The following is a 20,839-nucleotide window of genomic DNA, read 5'->3' as shown; positions in this document are numbered from 1 at the left end:
AAAATACTGTTCCTCAGTTGCAAAAAATTAGTCACATCTGGTTAGAATTGACGAACAGCAATGTTTCCCTCAAGAATCAAATGGCAGTGTACAGTGTTCAATGCTTCTATCTTTTTATTTGAAGTCTGTAATCAGCACCCCGCTGTCGATGAATGTGATCAGGCACAAAATATCATGAAATAATCCATGTATAATGAACACTGCAGTTGCACACACACTGCGATCACAATACTGATGGCAATGGTAAAGATAATAATGCTGAGGACACTGCCTGAAGGAATACCATTTAAAACAGTAAAGATTTTCTCAATGTGTTCTGTGAAGAAAGACCGTATACAAATCAGGTTCCGTATACAAATCAGGTTCCTTTCAGAGCATGCTGATGCATTAGCTCCATACATAACAATCATATACAACCATTCGCTCAACAAAAAGTCCATACCCAAAGACTGGAAAGTTGCACAGGTCACACCAGTATTCAAGAAAGGTAGTAGGAGTAATCCACTAAATTACAGGCCCATATCATTAACATCGATATGCAGCAGGATCTTTGAACATATATTTTGTTTGAACATTATGAATTACCTTAAAGAAAATGGTCTATTGGCACACAGTCAACATGGATTTAGAAAACATCATTCTTGTGAGACACAACTAGCTCTTTATGCAAATGAAGTGTTGAGTGCTATTGACATGGGATTTCAGATTGATTCCTTATTTCTGGGTTTCTGGAAAGCTTTGACACTCTACTACACAAGCAGCTTGTAGTGAAATTGCATGCTTATGGAGTATCATCTCAGCTATGTGACTGGATTTGTGATTTCCTGTCAGAGAGGTCACAGTTGGTATTAGTCATTAAATAAAACAGAAGAGATTTATGGCACTTCCCAAGGTAATGTTATAGGCCTTTTGGTGTTCCTTATCTATACAAATAATTTGGGAGACAATCTGAGCACCTGTCTTGTTTGCAGATGATGCTGCCATTTATCAACTAACAAAGCCATCAGAAGATCAAAACAAATTGCAAAATAATTTACAAAAGATATTTGAATGGTGCAAAAATTGGCAGGTGACCCTAAATAACGAAAAGTGTGAGGTCATCCACATGAGTGCTAAAAGGAATATGTTAAACTTTGTTTACACAATAAATCAGTCAAATCTAAAGGCTGTATATACATCTAAATACCTAGGAATCACAATTACAAACAACTTAAATTGGAAGAAACAAAATGTTGTGGGGAAGGCTAACCAAAGACTCCATTTTATTAGCAGGACACTTAGAAAATGTAACAGATTTACTAAGGAGACTGCCTACACTACACTTGTCCATCCTCTTTTAGAATACTGCTTTGTAGTGTGGTATCCTTACCAGATAGGACTGACAGAGTACATTAAAAAAGTTCAAAGAAGGGCAGCACATTTTGTATTATCGTGAAATATGGGAGAGACAGTCACTGAAATGATAAAGGATTTGGGCCAGACAACATTAAAACAAAGGTGTTTTTCGCTGTGATGGAATCTTCTGACGAAATTCCAATCACCCACCTTTTCCTCCGAATGCAAAAATATTTTCTTCACACCAGCCTACATAGAAACAAATGATCACCACGATAAAATAAAGGAAATCAGAGCTCATACAGAAAGATATAAGTGTTCGTTCTTTCTGCGCACTATACCAGATTGGAATAGTAGAGAACTGTGAAGGTGGTTTGATGAACCCTCCGCCAGGCACTTAAATGTGATTTGCAGTGTATCCCTGTAGAGATAGCTGTAGATGTAGATGTAGATGTAGAAAAGGACTACATAGATATGGGTCAAAAGCCTCTGAAGCTGTTTTTACACTCACAGAAAAAAAAGTGCAACACCAAAAAATAATTAATGTAGAGCAATTAAATTTCAGAAATACATAATTAAATGGTTAACATTGCAAGATCACATGGCAAGGTAAGACACTGCAAATGTGAAATGATGGTACATTCATTACTGGTGTAACCGCCAGAATGTTGATACAAACATGGAAACATGCATGCATTCTGATGCACAGGTGCCAGGTGTTAGTTCAGGGATGGAGTCCCATGCCTGTTCCACTTGATTGGGCAATACAGGGGATGGTTAATTCTGGCTATGGATGATGTTGCAGCTGTCGTCTGATGGTGTCCCATATGTGCTTGACTGGAGGCAGATCTGGTGATTGAGCAGGCCAAGCTAAGATGTCAAAACTCGACAGAGCATACTGGGTTACAACAGTGGTATGTGGGCCAGCATTATCCTTTTGGAAAACACCCCCTGGAGTGCTGTTCATGAATGGCAGCACAACAGGTTGAATCATCAGATTGATGTACAAATTTGCAGTCAGGGTGCATAGGCTAACAATGATAGCGCTCCTGCTGTCATACAAAATCGCCTCCCATAGGTCCAGTGTGTCTACAGGCAGGTTGGTTGCAGGCCCTCAAATGGCCTCCTTCTAACCAACACACAGTCATGGCTGACACTGAAGAGCAGCCAGCTTTCATCATAAAACACAGCAGATCTACACCCTGCCCACCAATGAGCTCTCACTTGACACCACTCAAATCGTAAATGGTGATGGTTTGGGTTCAGTGGAATGCACACTATAGGGCATCTAGCTTGGAGCTGTCTGTGAAGTAACCAATTTATAACAGTTCATTGCGTCACTGTGGTGCCAACTGCAACTCAACTTGCTGCTGCACATGTAGTGTGATGCACCAGAGCCATATGCCAAACAGGATAGTCTTCCCTGTCAGTAGTGCCATATGGCCATTGTACCTGGAGCCCAGCCTTCGTGTGGCCATACATTCCTGTAACCACCAATGTCAGAAATCATGCACAACAGCTCCATTCCTGCCAAGTCTTTCTGCAATATCACAGAAGGAACATCCACCTTCTATAGCCCTGTTACCCAACATTATTCAAACTCAGTGAAGTGTTGATACTGGCATCTTTGTCACCTTAAAGGCATTCTTCACTAAAATCAAATTACAGCATCCAATCTAAAAAGTAACTAACAGTTGCAAGCATCATAACATATATTTAAAACGAAACCTTACTTGCATCCTCATAGTGGGGTGACTAGTGCCATTCTTAAGCAACTACTGCAAAATTTGGACAGACATCATATTTCAGATGTAGAAACATGCCTACCAACTTTTGTTTGTGTTTCACAATTCCTTCTTAGAGCTGTGATTTTTTTGTCAGTGTATGTAAGACTTAAAAAAATCAAATATTTAACTCTGCACATAACACAATATCATCTGTCAACATATAGGAGAAATACAGGTATATTTAACACAAATATTAGAAATGACAGTGAAATTTACACCCTTGAATACAAATATACTGTTAAGTTACAGAAACAAGGGCTAATAAGGTAAAGTTTACTTGGTTTTTTAATATCTGGAGATTTTCAGTTTCCTGCTTGATGTCTACTGGCAATGTGTTATTGATGTTAGCATCAGAATATAAAACTCTGTTCCGAACCCTAGAAAAGCATGCATAGCCTGTATGGGAATACTTTTTACTCCTAGTATTGTGGTTGTGAATTGCATGGTTTGTCCTAAATTCTAGTAATTGACCACAAACAGCATTAGAGAGTATATTTTGGCACAAAAATGTATTAGTCAATCCCCTAGGAGACATTCTAACTCGCCCCTTTCTTCTGCTCTCTAAATAAAGAGAACTTTTCTCCTGAAAATATTTGCGCCATTCTTCTGCTGATCATTGATATGGAGCTCTACCTGGTTTTCATGATTATAATAGACTTGATATATGTGAATTTCAAAAATTTTCTGGCAAACTGAGTGTATGAAGAGATTTCGGCTTGCAGATGGACAGCTTCTCCATCCGAACATGTCTCATAAGGCTCAACGGTACTAATCAACTGCCATGTCATTCTCGGCCTATAGGTGTCACGTGATGTGGATAGGGATGGGGGGGGGGGGGGGGGCTTGTGGTCACAGCAGACCACTCTGACAGCTGTTGTCACTTTTCATGACTGGACCCACCACTTCTCAGTCAAGTAGCTCACAAGAGCTGAGTGCACCCGCTTACCAACAACACTCGGCAGACTGGATGATCACCCATCCAAGTGCTAGCCAAGCCCGACAATGCTTAACTTTGATGATCTGACGAGAGCCGGTGTTAACACTGCACCAAGGCCTCAAGATGGATAACTACACTCCATGATATTTTGACTGGGTGCCAGCCAGTCATCCTCAGGTGAGCCATTGAAGACTTAAGAAGTAGTCCTCTTTTCCACAACATATTGTGCTATGTTGAGTACATGTCAAAACTGAGTTGACAAATGGAACACACTACTTCATGGCAGTGTTCTTGCTGGTGTAACTGTGGAACTCAGCTGTCCTCTGCATTGCTGCTTGCTGCAGACTTCAGTGTACTCTGTTGCTTTCAATTTCAGCACATTGTGGAGGTGACAGGATTACACACATTGTCCAGGTGGTAGCCACTGTCATAGTTCATCAGATTTTATGCTAAGCATATTTCCATGGAATCTTTAATAATGGAATTCCAAAAATATTTTGCTGTGGTCAAAATTATTGTTTTATGTACTCCACTAAATGTCCAATATAGATGCAATGTTCAGCAGCAGCAGCAGACTTGTTTGGTTGCAAAAGGCAAGTGCGGTACTAATGTTTGGTGCAACGTTCTTCCACAGCATGGGTGCTATGGCATATATAAGCCAAACTGCACTGGAAACTTATTTTTTTTTAAATTCCAATCTTCTGCAATAATAAATTGTCCTTCACTGATCCCAGGTCAGCAATCTCAGATGGTAATGGGAAAATCACTTTCATCTGAAAATTATAGAGGATTCTTGTTATTTTAAATGAAATTTTGGCAATCAAGGGAAGAAAAGATAGAGATTTGGTGCATGTGTCTCTGCTCTTTATCTTGGTTTTAATTGATACTGCCCTGTTAATCTACCAAGTAGAATATCCATTTTCTCTGAACACTGTCTTCAGGTGGCCAATCTGTTTAGGCAAACTATCTGTCTGCATGTGAGATAGTATGATCTCTGTGTGAAAGCTATTTAAGCACATTCACAGGTTGCAATGGGTGTTGACAACTTGATGATTGTAAATACAAGTAGCTATATCTGGCCTTATGATAAACTGAATGCCCCAGAGAGCCATCGTTCTATCTAGCCAAAACATCCCAAAAAATACAGACCCCCCACCCCCACCTTTTTCTAATTCCATAGTGAACTGGATGTTGTTATGGATAGAGTTGAAGTACTGGAAAAATTCCAGTAATTAATCTTCTCTATGAGGCCACACTATGAAAGTATCATCCAGGTATCTCCAAAATGCAGTTGGTTTAAGAGCTCCTGGTTGAAGTGTTCTCTCCTCAAAGTCCTACATTAAAAGGGTGGCCACCAGTGGAGACAGAAGGCTACCCACAGCACTGCCTTTAGTCTGCTCAAAATATTCTTGACTGAACATAAAATAGGTTGAGGAAAGGGTGCGCCAAAACAAAGCAGTGATGTTAACCTGAAACTTACCACCAATTAGTGACAAAGATTTTGTGAGTGAGACCTCTGTAAAACGAAATACTACATTTAAGTTGACAAAATAGTCTGAACTACTTAGACGGAGAGCCCCCAGTCTGCTGATAACATCGGTCGAGTTTTGTGTATGATGTGAGAATTAGCCCACCAATGGCCTCAGCAACAAAGCAAGAAGTTTGGCTAAAATGTATGTGAGGCCACCAGTGGTGTTCACTATTGACCATAAAGGTAGACCTCATTTATGAATTTTATGAAGGCCAAACAGTCTTGCTGGTATGCAAACATGTGCCCTTACTCTTTGGTGGTCCCTTGAGAGAACACTGAAAAATTCAGGAGCGCAGAAGTCTTGGACTGCAAACATCCTGTAAGATTATAATCAATTTTCCAAATAGGTGGGATTACTTAGTGGACCATACATCTTATCAACATAAACACTACTAGGTAACAATACTGTTGCATCACCTGTCAGCACCATTATGTCAGGACCGTTTCATAGTGCACCCTTTTCTGTGGAGGTTAAGCTACTGTGTTGAGGACAAGTCTTCAAAAGAGCACAGCAAATTTCCCATATTATTTTCTGTGGCATTCAAAGAAAATAAATGCCATGAGTAGCACTTTGTCAACTGTGTTAGACAACCTTTTTAATAGAGTACTTTGGGGAGAGAGAGTTCAAATCAGCAGCCCTTAAACTAACTATTTTGGAGGTACATGAGTAATACTTTCATAGTGCGGCCTCATGGAGAAGATAAATTATCAGAGTTTTTCCACCATTCAGCTCCATTGATACGAACATACCGTTCAATATGGAATGATAAAAGATGGTTGTCTGTCTTTCTTGGATGGTTTAGTTAGATGGAAGAATGATGGTTCTCTGAGGGATTAACTTCATCATAAGCCTACAAATACGAACTCAGCATTGATTTGTCATTACGAGCCACAAACTATGACTGAGCTTAAATTGTCTGTACACACATGCAAAATATTCATAGCATGCTATATACTCTGAATGGAGGACATCTTCATCAGTCTCTGATGGTTCACCTGAAGATGATCTGGCAGGTGCCTAATCGAAGTATTCCAAAGTGTAGTTGGATGACAAACAGCTGCAGGCCCTGAATTTCTTGTGGCATGCTTTATTTAGTTAACTTTTTCCTTTATCTTTTCTAAATAGTTTAGAGTTTATTACCAAATGGGTCAAATTTACCAAAAACTTTTAAGGCAAAATGCAAAACAATAACCAGAAAATCATTGATAGATATATGGAAAATGGCCTCCATAAGTTTTATTACTATTGTACACAGAGTTTGCAATGAAATAAGCTATAAGAGAAAAATATCAACTAAATATAAATGACTTAATTTATAAAGATAGCAGAGAAAGAAATTGAGATAGAAGTTGAGAATAACATCACAATTGTTTTCAGAATATGATACTCTTTTGTTCAGTGAGCTCAAATCTTATTTCAACACTTCGCTTGAATATTTACAATGGCTTATTTGCTACAAACATCAAACTGTTTCTTTTTGAGACACCATATCGGTTATTGTGAAGGAACATAATGCATCATTATCACTGCACTTGACTGCCCACTGCATCCTGGTGATAATGAACATAACATTTTCTACAAACAAATAAAATAGAAAAAATGTTGTACTTAATATTACATTTAAAATAATGGAAGAAATATACATCAACAACAGACCTTGAGATCAGGAATTCCATAACCTTTGCGTAGTTGTATCTGTGCTACCTCAAGACTGGAGATGAAAGCAGCAAGGCGAGACAGAGACTGCTTTCCTGATCCACCAACTCCCACGAGTAGAGCACTGCCTCTAGGTGTTTCAAGAATGCGGTTGATTCTGGAGAATAGTGAAAACTAAATGTTTTAATATGGCAATTTGGCAAAGTTACTCATTCTCTTACATTTGTAAAGTTTTATAATGTGGTAATTGTAAGGCCATAGTAACAAATTAGTGACAAGTATAAACTATTTTTCAAATGTTGGGATGTACTCAGATAATTTTGTATCTCAGAAGCCTTGTTTGTTATCAAACCCTTGAAAATTTTGCGCACTCATAAGAATAATGAAATCAAACTGTATCTCTAACAGTATTATGATTTTAAAATATAGAAACATTCCACATGGGAAAATATATTAAAAACAAAGATTCCATGACTTACCAAGTGGGAAAGTGCTGGTAGATAGGCACAATAAAAAAACACACAAACACACACACAAAATTTTGAGCTTTCGCAACTCACGGTTGCTTCGTCAGGAAAGAGGGAAGGAGAGAGAAAGATGAAAGGATGTGGGTTTTAAGGGAGAGGGTAAGGAGTCATTCCAATCCTGGGAGCGGAAAGACTTACCTTAGGGGGAAAAAAGGATAGGTATACACTCGCGCACACTCGCACACATATCCATCCACACATATACAGATACAAACATACATCAACAATGGAGAGTGAAGTTTTGACAATGTCAGCCACATGTTCTGAAAAAACATCAGAAATACCATCAAACCAACATCTACTAAAGAACATCAGAAAGAAGGAATAGGCAATTTGCAAGTGGCCATGAAAGTCTAGTCTGCTTGTGTCTGTATATGTGTAGATGGATATGTGTGTGTGTTTGTGTGTTTTTTTATTGTGCCTATCTACCAGCGCTTTCCCGCTTGGTAAGTCATGGAATCTTTGTGTTTAGTATTATGATTTACATAGATATTATGGAATGTAAAACCATTAATTATTTAAATGTTGACCATCTTAAGCAACAGAGGCAGTGATTTTAAGGTAACTGTTATAACTATTTTAGCATACAACTGCTTCTATTAGGAATATAATCAACAGAAATGTGTTTCAAGTGTCAAGCTCCTGAGATCTGGCTGTCTAAGTTAATCCTACATAAAATGCTCTTCAAAAGATTTTGTCAACATGTTTATTGAGATTGACAAATTGTCTGTTGGCTTCTGTCTCAGGGTCTTTGGCCAATGTTGGTTTGATGATTTTTCTGATGTTTCACCAGTGTGAGTCTCTGGCAATGCCAATGCTTCACCCTACATTACTGGTGATGGATTGGACTCAAGTTAATAGCCAAGGGTTTTTCTGTGATCATTATTACTATGGTTCTCTCCTTGCTATCTGAAATGATCATTCACTGCAACATAGGAATCCTGGACACATTCACACTGAAGCTTTCCTCTTTTTTTATTGAAGCTATTGTCATTTTGTGGAATTCTATAGCTTTCCTGAACAAGCAGGTGTGGTAGTTCTTCTCCACATCAAGAGCTCTGTGTTGGTGAATTTTATTTATGTGGTCAGTCTCACATAGTATGTGCTTCTCCATGGCCAATCTCTCCACCTGTTACAACATGAAATACCACATACATTCAGTGACCCCACCAACAATGGGGAGTGAAGTTTTGACAATGTCAGCCACATGTTCTGAAAAAACACCAGAAGTACCATCAAACCAACATCTACTAAAGAACACAAGAAAGAAGGAATAGGCAATTTGCAAGTGGCCATGAAAGCCTTAACAATTTTGAAACAGAGATTGTTGCACTCTCAGTTAAAAAAAAAAAATGTGGAAATATCAACAGGCAAAAGTTAGTGGAAATTCATGCATATGTAACAAGATCAAAGCACAAAGCATACAACAGCTTCCAACATCATACCTTAGGGAGACCTTGCTAAGAACCCAGAAAAATTCTGGTTATGTGTAAAATCACTAAGCAGTTGACAGCTTTTGTCCAATCACTCATTGACCAGTATGGGGTGGCAACAATAGCAAAAGGAAAGCTGAAGTTTTAAATTTCACTTTTAAGTAATCATTCATGAAGGAGGATTATACAAACATACGGTTGTTTGAGTGTCGCACTGACTCCTGCATGGAGGGCATAGAAATAGGTATCAGTGGAGCAGGTAATCAACTGAAAGAGTTGCAAAAAAAAATAAGTTTCTAGGGCCAGATGGAATTCCTATCCAGTTTTACAGAGGATACTCTGCAGCACTGACCATTTACTTAGCTTGAATTTATCATGAATCTCTCACCCATTGCAAAGTCCCAGTGACTGGAAAAAAAGTGCAGGTAACTCTTGTATATAAGAAAGGTAAAAGAATGCATCCACATAATTACAGACCAGTATCCTTGACATCAGTTTGCTGCAGAATTCTTGAACACATTCTGAGTTCAAATGTAATTTATTTCCTTGAGACAGAAAAGCTTCCATACACAAATCAGCACAGATTTACAAAACATCACTTGTGTGAAAATCAGCTGGCACTTTTCTAACATGATATCCTGTGAACCACAGAAGAAGGGCAACACACAGATTCCACAGTCTAGATTTCTATAGAACCAAGTACAATTCCTCGATGGTGAGTGTTCATGAGAAACACGGATATCACCAGGAGTGCCTCATGGATGAATGATTCAGTCCAATCTCTTCTCTATTTACATAAATGAACTGATGGACAGGCTGAGCAGCAATTTACAGCTGTTTGCTGATGACACAGCAGCGTACAATAAGATGTCATTGTTGAGTGACTTTAGGACACAGGATGACCTGGGATTTCTACCTGGTTTAATGAATGGCAGCTTGCTCTAAATGTGGAAAAACAAAAGTTATGCGGCCTCATAGGAAAAACAATACTGCAAGGCGACATGAAGAGCAATGAGCATGCCAGATTGGTAGAAGGGAAGATGAATGGTCAACTTCATTCTATTGGGAGATTTGTGGAAAAGTGTAGCTCATCTATAAAGGAAACCATGTACAGAACACTAGTGTGACTGTTCAAGTGCTTGGGATCTCCATGAGGTCAGATAAAGCAAGACATCGAAGCAATTCAGAGACATGCTTCTAGATTTGTTACTGGTAGGCTCGACTGGCAAGCAAGTATCACAGTGATGCTTCATGAACTCAAATTGGAATCTCTGGAGAGAAGAACACATTCTCCTCATGAAGCACTATTGACAGAATTATAGAATCAGGTTTTGAGGCTGACAGCAGAACGATTCTACAGCCCCCAGTGTACATTTTGCATAAAGACCACAAAGATAAGATGCAGAAAATTAGGGATCATACAGAGGCTTATGTACAGTCATTTCTTCCTCAGTCTATTTGTGAGTTGCACTGGAAAGGAAATGAGTAGTTGTCATATGTGGCATCCTCCACCGTGCACCATGTGGTGGCTTGTGAAGTACATATATAGATGTAAATTCCATCACTTTAGCCAGTTGGCATTGGCCTGTAGCCTGACATTTCACCAGGATCACCTTTTCTGTGGGCTACTGCTGTTCAAGCTACTTTTAAAAAGTATGGGGAAGTACCAGAGGAAAAACATTCATTTAATGGTTCTCAAATTTCAAAAACAATTTTCTTCAGGACAGCACTAGCCATGCAATAGGAATCTGGACTCTCTGATGATTGTAAGCTTTTTCTGCACTCATCATCTCATTAGTATGCAATTTTTACCACTCACTCATGGTACAACCATTGTTTTGCATCATAATACTTACATGGTCTATACCCGTATCTGGAATCTCTTTTACAGTTTTTTTGACTACTCTCACGAATTACTCATTAAATTTATCTGGACTTCAAGACTTTATGAAGTGTTGACTCTGTCCTACATTCACTGTGTTGTACTGGGCGGTGCTGGAAAATGTTAACTAGTAATATCAAATACAGATTGAATGAATCCCTTTGTGGATTCCTTCAGTTTCTTCTTTCCAATTAAAAAATTATAATGCATTTACAAAGTGTTCTAATTTCTAGGTCTTAATGATTCTGCTGTTAAACACATACTTTAAATGACAAGTAATATCTGACTGGTTACTTACTGATTTTGTATTTGGTTTGGTAATTAGTGCAGTACGATGTACAATAACTGATTCCATCACACTATGTCCTTTAGACAATAGGTAGTTGCTTGTTCAATGCAAAAGCCAAACAACCAGCCATGACACAAAATGGGGTTTATAAAATCACATGTCGTGAGTGTTAGTATGGCTACATTGGACAGACGAGGAGGTCAATCTACACCAGGCTTAAAAACCACCATAGAAGCTGGAGATTGAAGAATCCTGATTCAGCCTTTGCGGAACATTGCCTTAACAATAACCACAAATACATAATAGATGTACAATCAAACAATGGAAAATTGCGGATGGAATGAAAGTTGCTACTTGCCATATAGCAGAGAAACCACACTGTGAGTAGCAGCACCAGTGCATGATGGGAGTGGTGACTGGGTGGGGGTAAGGAGGAGGCTAGGGCAGGGAGGGGGTGGCAGTCAGTGAAATGCAGTCAGTGAAGACCCTCGGTATATTTCGAGAGTGCCAAACATTATATCCTTCATTTCAATGACCGCTTCACAGTCTGTGCCATATGGATCCTTCCTACCAGTGCCAGGTTTCTGAAATGCGCAGGTGGGAACTTTCCCTGCAATACATCCTATGTTCCCACAACCCTCTTGGCCTCAACCTTAATTAGTCACTGTCCTCACCCATCCAGCCCTTGTTCCCATTCCAGCACTACACAGCCATCATTCCACCACCACACCCACTCTTTTTATTTCTCTCCTTTTCCATTGCTCCTCCCCCCCCCTTCCCCATCTCTCCCCTGCCCTTTGTCTAACCTGCATCACTTCACCGTCCGCCACCCCCACCATACCATCCCTCCCTCTCCACAACCCTACCTCCTCCTTACCCCCATCCAGTTGCCACTCCCATCATGCATAGACGTAAAAGTCTTACACACACAAAGGAGAAAAATGGGGCTACACTCAGCCAGTTAGAAATTTTAGAAATTAAGAAAGAGATGTGTATGCCCTCACATTTATTATTAAAGGAGCAAACCCAATTCAATTATTCACTTCTTTTAGATGATATCACAACTCCAGGATAGAAATAAAACTCTGGGCCTCAATCCAGCAGTAGATGAAAAGTTCTTGGCTAATGCATATCTTCATTCCCAGGTATGTTTAGTCATGTTAGTGTAGTTGCTGAATTGTGGAATTCCATATGTAAATTGTCAAAAAATGATCATTGAAGTAATTTTACATTAAGCCAGCAATCAATACAATACGAAGTTAAGATGACTATCTTTGCCTTATCATCAAGCTTATCTTTGGATTAGCATCTTTGGGAATCACTAACGTACTTGAAAATGTGCTTATAACCCGACACCCAGGTTGTGCAGTGACAATTATAAAATTTGTGAAACAAGAGGAAAAACAGTATTTCTTTAGGTAATTTACAGTGTTTCACCAAGAACCCACCGCGGATTCAGTTAAAGTGAATAGCTGTTTGTTGATGCCATCTACTCACTATATCCAGGGAGACAATATGTTTGCACCATTCCAGAATTGCTTGCACCAAATACGGCTTCGCAAACATGTGCTATAACACACATTTATATGCAGAGCTCCATTATCTGTGGTACTATTAATAACTGTATATAGTTTGCTTCTTCAAGCATCTGCAGTCAGTAATGGTATCATCTGAAACTCTCATTTTCCCACTCAGAAGTAAGAAGATGTGTCATTAGACAATGGTACTTGTAACAAAAATCTGAGTCTCCAAGTTCTGTTGAGATTAGTACTCCCAGGTAAAATTGGGTAGGTATTGACAAGTAGTGTAAACACTTATGGTAGCTATGATAAAATGTTACCCAGTAAAAATTACAGTAATAATAGTTAGAAACTGACAATATATCAGCATTATAACTGACTGGCAACTAGCCCTTAATGCAGGGGAACAACTCAAGAAACCTAAAAACATAGTAGCTGTTGCTTACATTTTTAATTTGTCATTACAGGAATCACAAATATCATAAACAAACTGTCAGGTAATAGTGTGAGGTGACATAAAGGGGAATCATTACATAGGCTCCTTTGTAAGTGAAGTGAATGGCAGGCATTGATTTATTCGTAAGTTACCTGAAATATATCAATAAAAGTGATTGGTTACAAAAAACTTCATGAATCATATTGAGATACTGTTGAAGTATAATATACTAACAATGTTAGTGTGTGTGTGTGTGTGTGTGTGTGTGTGTGTGTGTGTGTGTGTGTGTGTGTTTGTAACTTTCTACATATAATTTTAGCAGAGGTTAAGAAGACACACTTAAATAAATAACAATGTGCACAGTGGTGTATGAGCAATCACTATAAAGCCGCCTGATCCATGACTGATCTCAGAAGAATCCAGGATGTAAAAATGCATAAAATTAGGGAAAGATGAGGGAAAAGCAACCACTTACCTGTAGAGAACTTGTGCATGGCATACAGAAACATGTAATAGAAGGCAGTTAACACTGCTAGCTTTCAAGCTCTTGTTCTTTTCCTAGTACAAGTACACACGTTCACACTGAGACCCAAACATACATGCTCGTGGTAGCAGTGAGACTAAAAGGATGTATGTATGTATGTCCAGCATCTTCTCATAAACCACTGGATCAATTTCAAACAAATTTTGTATGCACACAACCTGTGGATGGGCACAGCTATGCAGAGAAGCTGGGGGAGATGTATAGTGAGAGAGGGGAGAGGATGATGTGCCCAGAAAAAGGGGGTAGAAGGAGACGGGGAGATTGAAGTGGGAGGTTGAGGTGGACAGAGAAAGATGGTGGGAGGAAGAGATGGATAAAGAGTGAGGGGAGGAGGAGAAGTGTGCAACATATGTGTCAAACTCATATGTGGGCAACACCATGGGTAAAAGGCTAGTGGTGCAATAACAAGTACCCTATGGTATATAAAATTCTACTAAATCTCTGAGAATAGGTGGAAATATAGGTAAAATTATTTGGCATGATCATCATATTATTACAGTGTTGGGCTATGATTATAAACATAAATAGGATGTGGCACTCAGTGTTTGGAAAATTTCTTTGTGCTTGCAGCTTTTGCACTGTTTTATACAAGGGAAATGTATACACCTATTTCTTATGTGAAATATCTAACTTCTAACACCTCATATTGGCATCATTTCAGACAGGAGCAAAACTTAAGGAAGTAATTGCTCATCTGCATTAAGCATATTCATGTATGGACTCGTGATCAACATTCACATAATATTTCAAAAAGTTGTATTGGAAGTACCTGCAGATATGCATCATAGCATCTTCAAACAGCACGAGGTTCATTGCAGCCACCAGGTCATTATAACTAACAAGGGCATCCTGAAGTAGTTTAGTTAAAACATCCCACTCTTTCACTGGCATGTACTTAGGTTCACCAATTCCTTGAGCAAAATGACAAAACAAGTTTGGTTTTTCCAACACTATACTTTCATCCATATCCTGTGTCAAAATAAAAAGCAAGCATTACATTTATGTTTGATAAGTTATGCCCTACTTAAAACTTATGTAAAAATGGGATACTTAGTTTCATACATCAGAATTACTGTTACATTAAGAGCAGAAAAAATCTTCTGTTGCTATGAAGAATGTAGGTGTCAACCCTTCCACTTACATATTACAATTATTATAGTTTATGATGGTAAATAATTTTTTCTGGTGATAAAATTAATTATTCCATTGACTCATTTTTCAGAAAAAAAGAAATAAGTATTTAAAAAATAAAAATAAACATTGACGAATGGCTCCATATAAAAAATAAATAATGCAACTGTGCAAAATGAAGTCAAGCAATAGAAAGTCCAGGTTGGCATAACAGTAACACTAATCAACAGCCATTTTGCACCTGGGATGTGATAAATCAACTGGTATGTATTTTGGTGTGTACAATCCGAATATACCTTTCAAAATGTTCTATCATGTAGCATTTTTGAGTTTGTACAGTTTTTTTTATTTTCCATATTCAGTATTTCACTTTTTGTTGTTCTTCTGTTTTGATGTTTAATTGTTTGTTTTTGATTTGCAGAGGAGAGCTAGAAGATCTACAAATCATCAGTAAATGGTTGGTGTGGTAATCCTGTGGTGTGAAAGAGATCCTCAGTGAGTGTTTCCTGTGAAAGGTATTGCAAACTATGTTGTGTTTAAAACTCACACTAAGAAAAATGGCAACTAGTAAATCTCGTTGCTGTCTATATCACATTGACAACTTTTGTTATGGGTGTGGGAAATTCACTCCAAAATCCCAAAGAAAACCAATCACTGACTTAGTTAAGAAGGCATATATATTGTATTTTGATTGTCCTGTTGGTGATCAAAATAAAAATTTATGCACCTCATATTGCCTGTATAACCCATACTACAAACTTAACCAAGTGGTTGAAAGGAAAACGCTAATCCATGCCAGTCGCTGTTCCGATGGTGTGGTGTAAGCCTAAAGAACATTATTCAGACTGTTACTTCTGTCTTACAAATATTTTGGGATATTCAAGCAAAACTAGACATAAAAAAGTATTCAAATGTATCTTCAATGCATTTTCCCATGATGAGGGGTTGCCTGTTTCTGTCTGTAACTTGAAAGCCATGGAACCAGACACCATGTCAAGTGAATCAAAAAATACTGAACATATAGAAGTGTACTGCCCTCAATATCAAGACACTTCACCTCAGCTCTTTAATCAAAAGGAATTGAACAATTTGGTTCACGGTCTAAAACTTTTGAAGCAGCAAGATGGACTCTTGGGGTCGAGAGTGCAACAACAGAACCTTGTAGCTCCAGGTACAAAAATTTCCTGTTTCAGATCAGCAGGTGCTTCCTTTGCTCAATATTTCAATATTCAAAATTCAATGTGTGTATGTTGAGATGACAATGGTCTGAAGATGCAGCTAGGTGTACAACATAATCCACAGTAGTGGCGACTATTTATTGACTCCAGTAAAACCAGCTTGAAAACAATACTACTGCATAATGGCAATACATTTCCATCAGTATCTTTGGCTTACACAGGAGACATGAAAGAAACTTACGAAACCATGGCTTTGCTGTGATTTAAAAGTTGTTGTACTCCTTACAGGTTTACAGGCTGGATTCACAAAATACTGCTGCTTTTTGTGCCATTGGGACAGCCGTGACACCAAGAACCACTATACAGTCAAGGAATGACTATAAGGAAGTCATATGTTCCTGGAAACGTAAATGTGAACAATATCCCATTGGTTGAGCCCAATGAAATTATTTTGCCTCATTTTATGTCAAGTTGAGCCTTATCAAGACATTTGTAAAAGCTCTGGATAAAGAAGGTGAGGCCTTCAATCACTTAAAAGAAAAGTTTCCCAAATTAAGTGAGGTAAAGCTGAAAGAGTGTATATTTGCTGGACCACAAATAAGAAAATTGATGAAAGATCCAACTTTTGATACCAAACCCACAGATATCCACTTAGCTGCTTGGTCTTCTTTTAAAGCAAATGTGGAGGGCTTTTTTGGGTAACAGAAAAGACAAAAATTATGTTACCATTGTGAGTGATCTGTTGGACAACTATAAGAACATAGGGTGAAGAATGTCACTTAAAATTCACTTTTTACATTGTCACCTTGATTTCTTTCCAGAAAATTTGGGAGCCATAAGTGATGAGCATGGTGAACACTTTCACCAAGACATTGATACTGTGGAACACCGTTACCAAGGCCATTAGAACCCTTTCACCCATTTACAAACCAGATGCAGAAAAAAGTTTAAATTTGTTAACTAGTGTAATATTATGAAAAGGATCGGCTGCTACTCACCATAAAGATCACACATTGAGTTGCAGATGGCCACAATGAAAAGACTGTTACCTATTGAGGTTCTGGCCACAGCCTCCTTCAGAAATGAAAATACACTTATTCCCACAAGCAAGCACACTTCATACACACACATGACAACTATCTCTGGTGGCTCCAGCCAGAATTTAACTGTTACATTGTACAAAAGCTGCAATCCAGAGTAGATTGGAGAAAGGGGAGGGGTAGCAGAGTATGGATGGGGGGGGGGGGGGATGAGTGCTGTCTGGAAGAGCATGAAGGATTAGATGGCTTCAGAACTTCAGAACAATGCTGTCAGGCACACTGTTGGGAAGCTGTGAGGGAAAGGGTAGCAGAAAAGGTGAAAAGGCAGTAGGTGCCTTGACAGAGAGTGGAGCACAATAAGGGTGAGTGTCGTGACTTGGGAGAAGATGATATGACAGAGGGAAAACCTACTGTTCTTACACACTGTACCAAACAGTTCCAGTCTGTCTGTCCTATCACCTCCTTCCATCTCATGTCCCCTCATACTAACTGTGCACCGCTCTCTGCCACAGCACCCATTGGTCTTTTCCCCTTTTCTGCTCCCATCTTCTCCCTCTCCCAAGGCTTCCATACATTGCACCTGACAGCCTTGTCCTGACAGCACATAGTCAATGCATGCTCTGCTAGACAGTGCCCTTCTGTTCCCCCACCTATATCCTGCTACCCCTTCCCCCTTCCACAATCCTCGAATGCTGCTTTCATTCTATGCAACAGTTGCATTCTTGTTGGAATGGCCAGAAATAGTGGTCATGTGTAGGTTAGGTGTGCTTCCTTATATGAATGTGTATGTGTTTTCTTGTCTGAAGAATGTTGCAGTCAAAAGCTCAATGTGTAACAGTGTTTTCATTGTGTCTGTCTGTAATTTTATGTCTCATCTTTATGGTAAGTAGCACTCTATCCTTTTCTTAATATTTACGATATTGAGAAGTTTATGAAATCTTAAGATTTTGGAACTTTTAATTGTTCCTACCCAGAGAAAGAAGGAAAGGAAAACAATCTGAAGCCTGCAAAGAAATGAATGAGTCCATAAACATTAAAAAAGATCAAACTTTTTCTATATTTTTCTGCCCTCTTTCCGCTGCTTCTCCCTTCCCCTCTTCCCCTTGTCATCCCTCATTAATTTTTATCTCTTCTTTTCACTCCTCGATCCAGACTTTCTTCTTCTTCTTTCACAATGTCTGCACTGTCAGAATGATGCTCTCACTTGCTCTCAGCTGACAAACTGACATCATAATGATGCTTATCGACATATGACAAGATGGTTATTCATTTCATAAATCAATTACAGCAGCAGTTAGAACAGTCATGGGTTGCTCCCTACAGAATTTAGGGAAATTGTCATCAAATGCTTGAGTTTTCCTCTAGTTTGACGTAGCATAAATACTGCGAAAACATTACATAAAATTAATAACTTACCCACTATCTTTTCTTCAGTAGTGTTTATTAACTACTGAAGGCTTCATACACTGATTTTTTCGGTGTACTATTTCATTTGCATTCAAATTTAATTTTCAGATAACCATGATGGTGAGCCAAAACATCATTCTTGGACCACTGCCTGGTGGCATTGTGGGCACATGATGTGGTAAGGAAAGTACACAAGTGGAACAATGAAGACTGTGGACTCCTTCTAGCTATGATATAGGCTGATAATGGGGAAATCCCCTGATGCAACTGGCTCTGACAAATGGCAGACAGTTATGACTCAGTATTTGGAGATAACCATCTCAATAACAGTGAAGCTGATTAGCTGTTTTTGTGCTTTTGTTGTGAGCGTTTATGGAAAGTAGTTGAAGGATGGTGTAACACTGAGTATGTGACAAGTTGTTGGACATTCCTGCCTCATCACAGAACATGGTCATAGGAGGTCTGTTGGCCCTGTAAACCAGGATAGGTGACAATCTGTAGTACATATTATGACAGAATAGTACTAGTGACGGTACAAGTTGTTCAGAGCACACTGTACAGCCCACATTACTGATAATGGGGCTCTGCAGCTGATGACAAACATGTGTTGCCATGCTTGCTCAACAAAATTGCCAGGCATGATTGCAGAGGGCATGGGATAATCAAGACTGGACTGAGGATCAATGGAAAGAGGCCACCTGGTTGGATGAATTATGTTTCTTGTGACACCAGGTCAAAGGTTGCATCTGGATAAGCCACCACGCAGGTGAATGGGTGCTTGAACACAGGCTCTGCCAAGGACACATGCCAAAGACACAGGCCAGTGGTGGCAATATAACGCTGTGGTAGACATTTACCTGGGTTTCTGTGGGACCTGTTGCAGTAACTGAAGGCATCATGACACCTATGAACATTACTGCAGTCCATCCGCATCCCTTCATGTATTCTCCGATGGCAATGATATTTTCCTGTAGGATAGTTGTGCATGTCGTAAGTGCAGAATTACAATATACTTGTCTCAGAACTAGTATACTGAACTCATGTTGCTGTCTTGGCCAACAGATTTGCCTGATATGAAACTGTTGGAAAACATCTATGATGCTATTGGGATCCAGGTCTTCAACCGTTAACCATCAACCTGTAATTTATGGGAATTGCATGACCAGAGCACATATCACTGTAGTATTGAATTTCATATATGTATCAATGTGCTATTAAATAGCTGTTCACAATATTTTGGTTCATTATTGTTTATTGCCTCACTTTCAGGACCTAACACCTTACATTTTGATCCTGTTCCTCCTACTTTCAGGAAAAAGTCAGAAAAATTTTCTGAAATTATAGAACTATTTGTAACAGAGCAAGGTGGGATTATCCTGCATATTGTTATGCCTCACCTGCTGCCAATATTATATTTTTCTAAAGTCCTTTCATTAGCAGTAAATATACAATAGTTACACAAAATTACTAAATCCTTATTCAGGCATTATTTCATCAATCTTCATTACCCACTGTACAATATAAAGATGATCAACAACAGTAGTACATTGTTTCATATAATAAACTCCCATTTAAATACTGACGATTTGTGATACATGTGGGGCAATGTGCACTTCAAAATTCCATCTTGCTAAAAGTTATTTATGATGCCTATGCTCAGGTCATGCAATACCCATAAATTACAGGCTGTTGGTTAGTGGGTGGCGAGCTGGATCCCAATAGTGTTCTCGATGCGTTCCACCAGTTTCAGGTCAGGTGAATTTGGTGGACAAGAAATCAACACTAGTTCACTACAATAGTCCATGAACAAGTGCAGTATCAGTCTGGCCTTACAACAGGGACAGTTCCTACAGGGAGAACCTACCTGAAATCTCTCATTCTCCACTTTTCAACAAATGCATTACTTTTCGAAAACCTCTATATTTCGAAAGTTATTCGTATTCAAAATTTGCATGCTTCAGAATGTTGGAATCTTAAAATGTATTTCTTTGAAAAATCCATTCATATAGATTTGGAGCCCTGATTTTTCTGTTTCTGAAAATACATACTTTTGCTTAAATAATCTGTCAGTTTGTTAATTATTTCAATTAGAAGAGTTAACTTTTTCACTTTTTGGCAAAGATTGGGAATCTCTGTGCACATTAAACTGAGCTCCCATAAAATAGTGCCAATACTTTGGCAGTATCTAATTATACAGCTAGTAGT

General features: G+C 38.7%; 1 protein-coding gene across 1 annotated transcript in view; it reads right to left on the bottom strand.

Moving 5' to 3' along the window:
• The window catches only part of LOC126355394 (dynein beta chain, ciliary), a 677,699-nt gene that overhangs the window by 217,754 nt on the left and 439,106 nt on the right, over positions 1 to 20,839 (bottom strand). Inside the window, exons 51-52 of the mRNA XM_050005692.1 lie at positions 14,648 to 14,847; positions 7,248 to 7,404 (exon numbers count right to left, since the gene is read on the bottom strand). Of these exons, the coding sequence (XP_049861649.1) occupies positions 7,248 to 7,404; positions 14,648 to 14,847 (357 nt within the window). The remainder of the gene's footprint in view (positions 1 to 7,247; positions 7,405 to 14,647; positions 14,848 to 20,839) is intronic.

The sequence above is a fragment of the Schistocerca gregaria genome, chromosome 3, assembly GCF_023897955.1.
Source record: "Schistocerca gregaria isolate iqSchGreg1 chromosome 3, iqSchGreg1.2, whole genome shotgun sequence".
NCBI classification, from domain to species: Eukaryota; Metazoa; Arthropoda; class Insecta; order Orthoptera; family Acrididae; genus Schistocerca; species Schistocerca gregaria.
This window is presented reverse-complemented; position numbering and strand designations above follow the sequence as displayed.